Source organism: Gekko japonicus, unplaced genomic scaffold (genome assembly GCF_001447785.1).
Source record: "Gekko japonicus isolate JY-2015 unplaced genomic scaffold, Gekko_japonicus_V1.1 scaffold5045, whole genome shotgun sequence".
Lineage (NCBI taxonomy): Eukaryota > Metazoa > Chordata > Lepidosauria > Squamata > Gekkonidae > Gekko > Gekko japonicus.
Window position 1 is genome coordinate 41,673 of NW_015161569.1, and position 11,811 is coordinate 53,483.

An 11,811-nucleotide genomic window follows, 5' to 3' on the forward strand; every position below is an offset into this window, starting at 1 on the left:
TACCGTGGTGGTCACTAGCAGCGGTCCTGTCCAAGGCAAGCGCCTCACAACATCCTCTGGCATGGTGACGGCTTTTCTGGGCATCCCTTATGCTGAACCTCCTGTGGGAAGCCTGCGGTTTCAAAAGCCTCGTCCTCACCAGCCTTGGAGCCACATCCTGGAGGCTACCAGCTTTGGCAGCTCCTGCTACCAGCAGAGTTTAGGCCCTTCCAGCTACAATCAAGAACTATATTCAGAGTCAGACTCCACCTTGCCACTCTCTGAGGACTGCCTTTTCCTCAACATTTGGGTTCCTCATCCTCGGCCTTCTGCCCCAGCCTCAGTTCTGGTCTGGATCCATGGAGGTGGCTTCTACAGTGGGAGTGGTGCCCTCGACAGAAGCTTCTTGGCTGCTACTGAGAATATCATTGTGGCTTCTATGAACTACCGTCTAAGTGCCTTGGGCTTTCTCTCACTGCTCCCAGATGCTCCAGGGAATATTGGCTTGTGGGACCAACATCTGGCATTGAGCTGGCTGAAGGAGAACATGGCTGCCTTTGGCGGGGATCCGGCTCACATAACCCTGGGTGGTCAAAGCGCTGGGGCTGCATCTGTCGGCTTTCATCTTCTCTCTCCAGTGAGCCAGGATTTCTTTGCTCAGGCCACCTTGCAAAGTGGAGCCTCCATTTCCCCCTGGGCTTGGGTGAGCCCTGAAGAGGCCGAGGTGAGAGGGAGGAACCTGGGCCACATACTTGGCTGCAGCGGGAACAGCAACAGAATCATTGTGAGCTGTCTGCAGAGGAAAAAACCAGGAGAGATTATGCAGAAATTGCCTCTCTTAAGTCAGAAGATGTTGTTGGATACTGTCTTTGTGCCAACGACAGATGGGGAATTCCTCCCAGATGCTCCCCGGAAACTTCTGGATGCGGGGAGTTTTCCAGTTAAACCTGTCCTGACTGGCTTCACTTCCACGGAGGGTTCCCTGTTTCTCTCATCTAGCGCTCCTGGTTTTAGCTTATACAACAACAGTCTGATCAACCACCAGCAACTACTGGAAGGCCTCCGTCTCTTGCTTCCGGATGCTTCTGATGGCACAATTGAGATGGCCGACATCATCTATAATCAGGGGGAGCAAGGGGAGGCGCGGCATCGAAATGCTTTGATCAGAGCTTCAGGGGACTATCTCTTCTTGTGCCCAGTGGCTGTGGTGGCTGGCGCAATGGCAGACTCTGGGAGCCCGGTTTTTGCGTACTTTTTCAGGCACCGCCCCTCCTTCACATCTGTTGTAGCTGACTGGATTGGGGTGCCCCACTGTGCTGAGCTGCCCTACATGTTTGGTGACCTGCTGTCTGGGGCAGGTGGCAACGTCACATACCAACCAGTTGAAGTCAAATTGAGCCAAAGGGTTATGCGGTATTGGGGAGAGTTTGTAAAGACCGGGTAAGTGATCCCTCCCACAACCACCCCATTTCTTTATCTTTGTCTCCCCTCTGGCTCTCACTTAGGAGTTGCCAGCTCTGGGTTGGGGAATACCTGGAGATTCTGGGGGTGGAGCCTGAGAAGGGCGGGGCTTGGGCCGGAGAGGGACTTCAGCGGGGTATAATGTCATAGAGTTTCCAAAGTGGCCATGTTCTCTGGGGGAACTGATCCCTGGAGATCGGCGGGAGATCTCCAGTCAGCCCTTGGAGGTTGCCAGTCCTGCACTAACCCCCTTCATGAACAGAAGGATTCCAGTTTTAGTGCTGATCTCTCTTTCAGGTCTATTGCCTTTATTTACATTATCTGATTCTTATCACTTTTCACTAAGCAAAATTCTTTGCAACATAGCGGAGGCCTTGAAAAACTAATTCAGAACTTTTGTCCTACTTTGGTCCCTGCCACACGGGGAAAAAAAGTCGGGCAAAAGTGCGGCTTTCAAAAGCTGCACCAAAATAGGCATGTGGCGGCGGGATCATACAGATCCCATGAGCTGCAGCGCAATTGCTCCCCGGCATGATCAGATGCCTGGGAGACCGGGGAGACAGTGACGGGAGGCTACCGAACTGCGCATGTCTGAGCATGCGCAGTTCGGCCAGGAGCCGAGGATGCGCCGGCGAAAGGACGCGCCGGTGATCCCACGGCTAGCCTTGATGCGGCCTTGCCAGAAGAACCACCTCGGTAGGTGGTTTATTTTTGCTGCGTGTTTTGGGCGGAAGGGCTGGATCGGGGACGGGTGCGCAACACTTTCCAGATGTTGTGGTGGGATCGCGCCCGTTTGCTGCGCCCCCAATCTGTCCCTCTCCCGGCCCAAAACCTCTCGTGTGACCGGGGCCTTTGTAGCTGATGCTGCTATGGTGGCTAACAACAGAGCTGAAAGCAAAAAACAACCACAACAGTACAATGGTATAACAGCAAACCATCAAAAATAAAAACAGTTATAAATGCAGAGATGGGGAGCGGGAAAGCATATATGAAACACTGAAAGCTCAGGAGAATAAACCTTTGTTTACCTGGTGAACAAAAGCTCTCCAGTAGACACCAACCAACAATCCCTGGAGAGAATATTTGGCAACTAGGGTACCACCACCAAGGAGGCCCAAAGTGTAGGGTTGCCAGCTCTGGGTTGGGAACTCTGGAGATGTGGGGGGCAGAACCTGGGAAGGGCGGGGTTTGGGGAGGGGAGGGATCTCATCAGGGTACAATGCCATAAAGTCCATCCTCCAAAGCAGCCATTTTCTCCAGGGGACTACCTTTGTAGTCTGGAGATCTATTGCAATACTAGGAGACCTCCAGCCTTCACCTGGAGGTTGGCAACTCACAATCCCTGATCACTGCTTGCTCAAAGTCATGCTCCACAGGCAGAAATGCTTGAGTGCATGGGAAAAGCTCCCATGGATCCAAGTCATTATCTTGCAAAATGCTCTGAAACATACCTAAGGCCTTTTACCCATGGAATAGCTCCAGATACCCCATGCTAATTAAGAGATACCCCATGCTAATACTGAACCAGCAGACAGTTCTGTGGACATGCCACAAATATTTGAGTCCAACAAAGGTTAGCATCCCAGTTATTAATTCCAGAGGAGTAGCTGTATTAGTCTGTTGCAGAAAAATAATCAGGTGCCTTGTGGTACCTTGAACACTAACAAGTTTTTATCACAACATAAGCTTTCTTGGGCTGCAGCCCACTTCTTCATATGTGATCTGCAGTTTACACATGTGCACGCACGCGCGCGCACACACACTATGGCTGGCTTAACTGGCTGTGTCACTGCTTCAGCTAAAAAAAGTCTGTCCCTCACCCTCTTCTCTGTCTCCCTCCCTGTTTACCTCCCTCATCTGGACCTGATTGGTAAACATTTTGTCCCCTCACAGGTTCCCTGATGGGGAAAAAGGAAGGTTGTGGCCTGTTTATACAGGGGAAAGTTTCTTCCAGATTAGCACACTTCCCGCTCAAGATGAGGACATACCCACTGGTTACTGCATCTTCTGGGAGATGTTGGCCACTGGGGATCCTAAAGGTAAGCCATTGTTATGTCATGGGCCACTGTGAATTTGATAATGTTCTTTTACTTAGCTGTAGTAGCCACTGGAAAGAGCAAGAGTTCAGATTCCAATAGCACCTTAAAGACTAAAAAAAATTGTGGCAGGGTAACAGCTTTCATAAGTCACTGCTCACATCTTCAGATACCACAATTTTTGTGAGTCTTTAAGGTGCTACTGGAGAGCCAGTTTCGTGTAGTGGTTAAAAGCCGCAGACTCTAATTTGGAAAACTGGGTTTGATTCCCCACTCCTCAAAATGCAGCCATTGGGGTAACCTTGGGTCAGTCACAGTTCTTTCAGAGCTGTTCTCTTAGAGCTCTCTTAGCCATACCTACCTCACAGGGTGTGGGGAGAGGAAGGAAAAGGAGACTGTAAGCCAGGGGTGTCAAACATGTGGCCCGGGGGCTGGATCAGGCCCAAAGTGGAACTGGCTGTCTTCTGCTTCTTCTTCCAGTTCTGCTGCTGCTGCATCATCGTAGGTTTGCAGCTTACAGATACACACCTGAACAAGGTCTCATTTATGTCAGATCCGGCCCTCATAACAAATGAGTTCGACACCCCTGCTGTAAGCTGCTCTGAGACTCCTAATGAAGGATGGGATATAAATCCAGTCTCCTCCTCCTCTTGGGATTACAATTGATCTCCAGGTGGCAGAGATGAATTCACCTGGAGAAAATGGCCACTTTGGAAGGTGGACTGTATAGTATTATACCCCATTGAAGTCCTTCTCCTCCCCAAATGCCACTCTCCTCAGGTTCCACACCCCAAATCTCCAGGTATTTCCCAACCCAGAGGTGGCAATCCTAATGACTCTCCTGACCATGTTTTGGGACTTTTCTGACTTCTGAGATGCTCCCATTCCTTTTTATTGGGTGACTACAGGAGACAGGATAACCCAAGATAGCCTGATCTTGTCCGATCTTGGAAGTTAAGCAGGGTCTGCCCTGGCTAGTATTTGGATGGGAGACCTCTAAGGAATACCAGGGTCACTACACAGAGGCAGGCAATGGCAAAACCACCTCTGAACATCTCTTGCCTTGAAAACCCCCACAGGGTCACCCTAAGTCAGCTGTGACTTGGCAGCACTTCCCACCACCACACAGGAGACAGGGCTTCTTCTCTGGTGGCATCTTGATGATTGAATAACTTCCCAACATGATCCATTTACCTGGTGCGAAGCCTTCTGAGTTTTTGGCACCAGATTAAGACTTGCTGGTTTTCCAGACTGTTCCGTCTAGCGCTAAGTCGGAAGTCAACAGCGCTTTCTGGACGTGATTCAACACACGGCCATAGCAAAGTAGAATTAAATAACTTATTATTAAATTCCATATGCATTCAGAAGATGTCCTTACTTACAGTCAATCAGGCTGAATAACTGGTTAAATTCAGATCTTTTGTAATCTAATTCAGTTCACTGGCTTATGGTGAAAAGGATTGCGCATTCCCATCTCCTTGCCGTTTAAAGAGAACAAAGGCCACTGGAAGAGAGCTGTAAACTCAAATCCTCATGCCTCTTTGTGCCGGAAATGACTGTTAATCAGCCAGTCGCAGAGATGCTGTGGGATGTCTAATTAAAGACTTCAATTCCTAGGGACCGCTGCTCTTAAAGATATGGCAGTTCTACTTAACTACAGTTAAACGCTGGCTGGGGCAGCACTAGGGCTGCCAAGTCTCGTTGAATCGCGGCGGGGGATCGTCATTCTTTACAGGAGCTCTGCCGCGGGGGACAGCAACAGGCGTTGCACTGCCGTCGCCAGGATGTGACGCTACGCGTCCCTCTGGCAACAAGGCTGTTTGGAGTCTCGTTGCCAGAGCGACGCGTAGCGTCACATCCTGGCGACGGTGGTGCAACGCCTGTTGCCGTCCCCCGCGGCAGAGCTCCTGTAAAGAATGATGATCCCCCGCCGCGATTCAACGAGACTTGGCAGCCCTAGGCAGCACACAGACATTTATCTGATTTGGCTGATTTTGTTGGTCCTTATTGATAACAGCCTCAGTTATTTTTTTATTACCTCTGTTTTTAACGTTTTCTGTTTATAGTCCTTTTTTTTATAAAAAAAAGAAAATATTTTTGACACAACTGTCCTTTGAAAAAAGATGGTAATATACAGGGTTTTTTTTTTTTTTTAAAAAAGAGGTGCCGGAACTCTCAAGAGGGAAATGAAATTTTCAATCTGTGTTCTGAAAACTCATGAACTTTTAAACATTTTAAAAAGAATTTTGTTGAAGAGGTTCTGGAAATCTGTTCTGGCATGATCCCTCAGAAAAAAACAACTTGTATTTTCTGCCTTTCTAAAGCCTCTAGGCCAGAGGTGTCTGACTGATTTGTTATGAGGGCTGGATCTGACATAAATGTCACTTTGTTGGGCTGGACTATTTGTGCCATAAATGTAATGCCAGGTACCAGAGATATAAACCGTATGAAGGACAGCAGCTGGTAAGCTCTAAGTTGGTGCATCCTCACTGCAAGGCCCCATGGGCTGGTGTGTGTGTGTGTGTGTGCAAAGGAAAACCCATACGGGCAGACTGGAGAGCCAGTGGTGCAGCACTGGGGAGACGCTCCCATGCTGCTTGACTGCTGCACGCAAGGTCATTCTGCCATGCTGAAGTCACACTCCCCGCCTCCCGAGCAGTCTCCTGTTCCCTCCCTTGCACTAGTTGCTCGTGTGCCGCATAAGAGCCCTGGATGGGCCAGTTCTGGCCCCTGGGCCTTATGTTTGACACGCCTGCTCTAGGTGGCTTTCAGTGAAACTCATCGCAACACGTAGTAGTAGATTAATTTAGTTTTCAAAAGAATTTGGTTTATTGTGAAATTATCTCATGATAAGATGGTTGCCAACTCTGGCTTGGGAAATTTCCTGGTGATATGGAGGTGGAGTCTGGGGAAGGCCAAGTTTGGGGGGTGGCAGAGAGGTCAGCTAGGATGTAGTGCCTCTGAAGCTGCCATTCAGGGGAACTGATCTCTACAATCTGGAGCTAGAGGTTGCTAATTACCAGCTGGCATCAGGCAATGGCCCCTCCAGGTTGCCTCAGCCCATTGCCACTGCCGGTAAATTTGGCAGTGGGAGGAAAGAAGTAAGTGGTACAGCTGCTGTGCGTGCTTCTGAAAACTCGAAGGGACATCGAGTGACACTCTACGTGACACTCTAGGGATCCCAACACAACTCTGTGATTTCACTGCTGGCTTTCGGCCAAAACGAACTCATTGCATCTGCAGTGCTATTTCTGCCTCACTGCCCCTCTGGAGCCCCTCTGCCACCCCAGTAAGGGCTGAAAACCTTACCTGGAAATCAGTTGTAATTTCAGGAGAACTCCAGGCCCCACCTGGTGGCAGGTTAACCCCACATGATTAACAGGCTGGTTTTTTTTTTTTACAAAATGTATTTAATTAATTAATTTGTTTACTAGAGTTTTATGCTGCCTTTCTGCCCAGTTAAGGCCATCAATGAGGCCAACAGTTAAAACAAGTCATGATTAAAAACACTCCTTAAAAATGATTAAAACTCAAAGTAAAATATGTACGTTGAAACACTAAAACAAGAGTTGAAACGCATGCCAGATAGAATAAAACATAAGGGAACAGGGGGATACCCCTGGGCAGAGAGTTCCATAGTTTTGGGGTCACAACTGAGAAGGCCCTCTCTTGGGTTGCCACCCACCTGAACTCAGAAGATGGGGGCACCTGGGAGCAGGCAAATTTTTCTTTCTTGTTGGTTGATGCAGAAAAAACAAACAAACAAGTGGGGATCACCAAGGAACAAGAAAGAGTGCAGAGGGTTGGACTAGATGACCCGCAAGGTTCCTTCCAACTCTAACATTCTATGAAACCACCTCCCTACTGGCTTACCACTCAATTCCCCCTTTCTTGTCCTTCTCTCTGCTGCCCTCCCCACACTCCTCCTCTGTTGCTAGCTCCTTCCTGACACCTTTTCCCCTCATCCTCCACTAGGGTTACCAGGTCTGGGTTGGGAAATACCTGGAGACTTTGGGGGTGGATCCGGGAGGTAGAGATCCCAAGTCCCCCCGGGGGGTGGGGAAACCCCCGCCCCAGAGGCCCGTTGCCTGGCACCGCCGGATCGGGCCCCGGGGGGAACTCCACCCCGACGTGTGCGTCACCCGGAAGTGACGAGAGGACGCCAGGCATGCTAGGGGCGGGGCCACGGCCATTCAAGGGAAAACTCTATGGTGGCCCCGCCCCCAGCGTGCCTGGCATCCTCCTGTCACTTCCAGGTGACGTGCGTGCGGTGTGTGCGTGCTCTGCGCGAGCGCGCACCAGATGCCAGCCGGGAGCCTCCTGCTCCCGGCAAAAATCAACTTGGCAACCCTACCGGGAGGGGGTGGAGTTTGGGGAGGGGAGGGGCCTCAGCATAGTAGAATGCCATAGAGTCCACCCTTCAAAGCAGCCATTTTCTCCAGGGGAGCTGATCTTTGTCAGTTGGGGATCAGTTGTAAAAGTGGGAGGTCCCCCGGCCCCACCTGGAGGCTGGCAACCCTACCCTCCACAGCCTCTGCCCTTCCTTTACCCTCCCCACCATCTTCCTCCTCCTGAGCTTCCTGCTGCTGCTCAGTGTTTATCGTGGTTACTAGGCAACCCCCCAAAATGGCAACCAAGATCTCATTTCTTTTCCATAAGGTGTGATATTACCTCTTAAAACCATCAAAGGAGGTGCTTGGCATAGGTTCCATAACAAGGGTGCAATGACAGAGAAGGCCTGCTTCCTATCAGAGAATGTATAACCCATCCATGTGAAGAAAACAAGCAGAAGGGGGTTGATGGGCAGATCTATGGCTGGCATATATAGGTTCATACCGGAAGAGACAGTCCTTCAGATGTGTTTACTATACATTAGTTTTTTAAACCACGCTGTGAAATTGTAAACAGTCTGGGACACCATGTTTGGTAGAGAGCATGGCTCAAACAAGCACCACTCCCCCCATCTGATTATTGGAAATGTCTGTTTTTTTTTCTCACAGCTCATCTGCAAATAGGCCCTGTTCCATCAGACCAGTAAGCTCACCAGATATCCTCTAAATCCTAGTGGAGGGGATTTTACAGGTATGTATCAGAGGACAGCGGAAGACAGGAGGGCCTGGCGTGATCTGGTCCATGGGATCATGAAGAGTCGGACTCGACTGTGCGACTGAACAACAACAACAAGGCTACACATGTACTGATGCTACACATCTAGGCTTGCCAAGTCCCCCCGGGAGGCGGGGAAACCCCCGCCCCAGAGGCCCGTTCCCCACCGCCGGTGGATCGGGCCCCGGGGGGAACCCCACCCCCAAAGCACGGGATGTACCCGGCGTCAGCACGTCACCCAGAAGTGATGCAGCCACGCCGGGCGCGCCGGGGTTGAGGCTGCGGTCATCCGAGAGAAAACTCTATGTTTCAAACAGCAGGCCTTGGCGAGGGGAGAGACCTCAGTGGGGTGTAATGCCACACACTCTGTCTGCCCTCCAAAGCAGTCATTTTCTTCAGAGGAACTGATCTGTGTAGCACGGAGATCAGTTGATCACCCTGATAAGCCTCTTGCTAGTCGCCAGGCAAAGGCTGGCAACCATACCTGGAGATCAGTTGTAGTTTCAGGGGATTTCCAGACTCCACCGGGAGGTTAACAAGCAAAACACAAATGGGACCATGGTGTACAAACGACAGAAAGCAGAAGACTATAAACACCGTGTATGCAGAATATAACAACACTCAATGTTAAATGTAATGTATGGAATAAATGAACAAGACATTAACAGATACAGGGTGATTTCTCACGAGAGCTGCCTCGCAGCACAGCGCCGTTTGCCTCGACACAAACGTGTCAATTTCACACCCGAAGCTCCGGGGCTGCATTTTGTCTCGGGGCTTCACCCGATTTCCTCCGCAGTTTCGTGATCCTGGTTTTTGAGGATCATGAAACTGCGGAGGAAATCGGGTGAAGCCCCGAGTCAAATGCAGCCCCGGAGCTTCGGGTGTGAAATTGACACGTTTGTGTCGAGGCAAACGGCGCTGTGCTGCGAGGCAGCTCTCGTGAGAAATCACCCTCAGTGTGTCCGTAATATTGAAGAGAGTTACAAAAGTAATAGTTAACAACGTTGTACAATAACATGCACAGACTGGCAGACCTTCCAATTTAAAACTCTAACCGGGGCTTCTGAAGAAGGAACGGAAACAGTGCTTACTGGAACAACTGTCAAGTCTCCCACAACCTTCTCGCACCGCAGCATCCGGTGCCTGTGATCTTACTTGGACTCCTTGAGAGTTGTGCTTTTATCTTTCCGACTTTGGTGTTGGATTCTTGTGATTTGTTTTTCCAGTTTGGTGTGCAAGTGGTATATGTTTCAGTTATTGTACAACATTTTTGACAATTACTTTTGTAACTCTGTTTAGTATTATAGACACATTGAATCTGTTAATTAAATCCACTGGTAATCAAAATAAGGACCCTTAGTTAAATTAAGGATCCTTAATTTTCTTAGCTAATCCTCCTTCCTTCCGCTCAGTTACCCTGGCTTAAGCTCTCCCGCTCCCTCCACTCCAGTCTGGGATTCCAGTCTAAACCCAAAGGTGTTGACTGGAAACACTCTACATACAACCGCACTATACAAAGCCAAGGAAAAAATGGCCACCCAGTGGTGAATTAATTGACCAACTCATATTTGAACTCACAGTCTCGCCACTGTAGCCAGAGAACCCCCTCTGGTGGAAAATAAAGGGGGGGGGGAGCGAGAGCGCACCAGAAGTTTCTAGTCCTTTCCTTTCAAAACTATGTTGCTAACATCTGCAACAGTCACGCTGAGGTTGGGACAAAGGGTAGGCTCAGCATGTAAAGACCCGATTCCAGGCAAAGGATCCAGCACCAGCCAGAGCTCACGCAGAAGCATCTGCACAGTTCTAGCGTTCTCCATGTCCACGGTCAGTCGGTGTAAACTGCTTTGGGAGAGCTTAAGCCATGCCACTGTGCTGCCCGGAAGCAGGGGTAAGTGAACTGAAGGAAGGAGGGTGGGGGGCACAACAAATTCGAAATGGGGCACTGCCCCCAGTGCTGGCTATGGCCCTGGTGAAAGAAGAAGAAGAGAAGAGACTGGATTTATACCCCGCCCTTCACTACCCAAAGGTGTCTCAGAGCGGCTTACAAACTCCTTTCCCTTCCCCCTCCCCACTACAGGCACCCTGTGAGGTGGGTGGGGCTGAGAGAGCTCTTGACAGAAACTGCTCTTTTTCAAGAACAGCTCTTATCAGAACTACGGCTTGCCCAGGGTCATCCAGCCAAGTGCAAGTGGAGGAGTGGGGAATCAAACCTGGTTCTCCCAGATTAGAGTCCGCGCACTTAACCACTACACCAAACTGGCCACAAAGGTTGGAAGTAGGTATACTTACAGCACTTACCAATGGGGTAAACTGTACATGGTGGAATAGTCTTCTCTAGTGTTTCTGACAGCCAGCATGGCGTATTGTTTAGAAAGTTGGACTAGCTAGGACACCTGGGTTTGAATCCCCACCCTGCCATGGAAGCTCTCTGAATAGTAGGGTTGCCAGACCCCCCAGTGGAGGCGAGGTCCCTCACTGCCAGGCTCTGCTGGCAGCAGGGGGGATTTAGTGGGAGAAAGAGGAAGGCCCAGTCCACAGTGCCAGTGTTGCACAGGAAGTGACATCATCACACCAGCAACATCTGGGCAACACTCTGGTATTTGGGCAAGAACCCTATGGTAGAAGCTGTTTTTTTACCATAGCGTTTTTGCCCAAATGCCAGTGCATTGCAGCAGGGTCAGTGTGATGACATCATTTCCTGTGTGTTAAGTCGGCGCTTAACAAGAGTCGGAGAGTGATTTCAGCAAGAATGCGGTTTATTCTTCAGCTTAGTTACAACGATCGCCAGCCAGAATCCATCATCAGAACAGAACGAGAACAACTTACATACACTGGCTTGTCGATATTTAAACATTCCCGGCTAGTGTAGCCACACCCCCTGTACAAATAACAACCTATGAGGTTGAAGATATAAAGCCCAATCACAAGCGGTCCCGCTTTACAGCGTGATTGGTAGACACTCTCTGGGCTAGGACTCCTATTGGTTACATTAGGATCCTAGCCCAGGCTGAAGCTTAACATTGGTTTTCAATCAGGCGATTCGCATGTCAGTATCTACATTCAAGTCAATACATAACAAATCCCTCCCCCCTAAGCAAAAACATTATGTACAGTCATATTTGCTTAGATAGGTGGGCACTCTGCGAATTCGCTGAGACCTCCGCAGCGTAGGAGGTTCAGGGCACCTCTGAAATGGAGGCACTTGGCTTGACTCACTCTCGAGTGG

General features: G+C 49.8%; 1 protein-coding gene across 1 annotated transcript in view; it reads left to right on the plus strand.

The window, feature by feature from the left end:
• LOC107125848 (acetylcholinesterase-like) overlaps positions 1-8,526 on the plus strand; it is an 18,636-nt gene extending 10,110 nt beyond the window's left edge. Inside the window, exons 3-5 of the mRNA XM_015429309.1 lie at positions 4-1,419; positions 3,334-3,479; positions 8,477-8,526. Of these exons, the coding sequence (XP_015284795.1) occupies positions 4-1,419; positions 3,334-3,479; positions 8,477-8,514 (1,600 nt within the window). The 3' untranslated portion in view covers positions 8,515-8,526. The remainder of the gene's footprint in view (positions 1-3; positions 1,420-3,333; positions 3,480-8,476) is intronic.
• Positions 8,527-11,811: the final 3,285 nt, after the last annotated feature.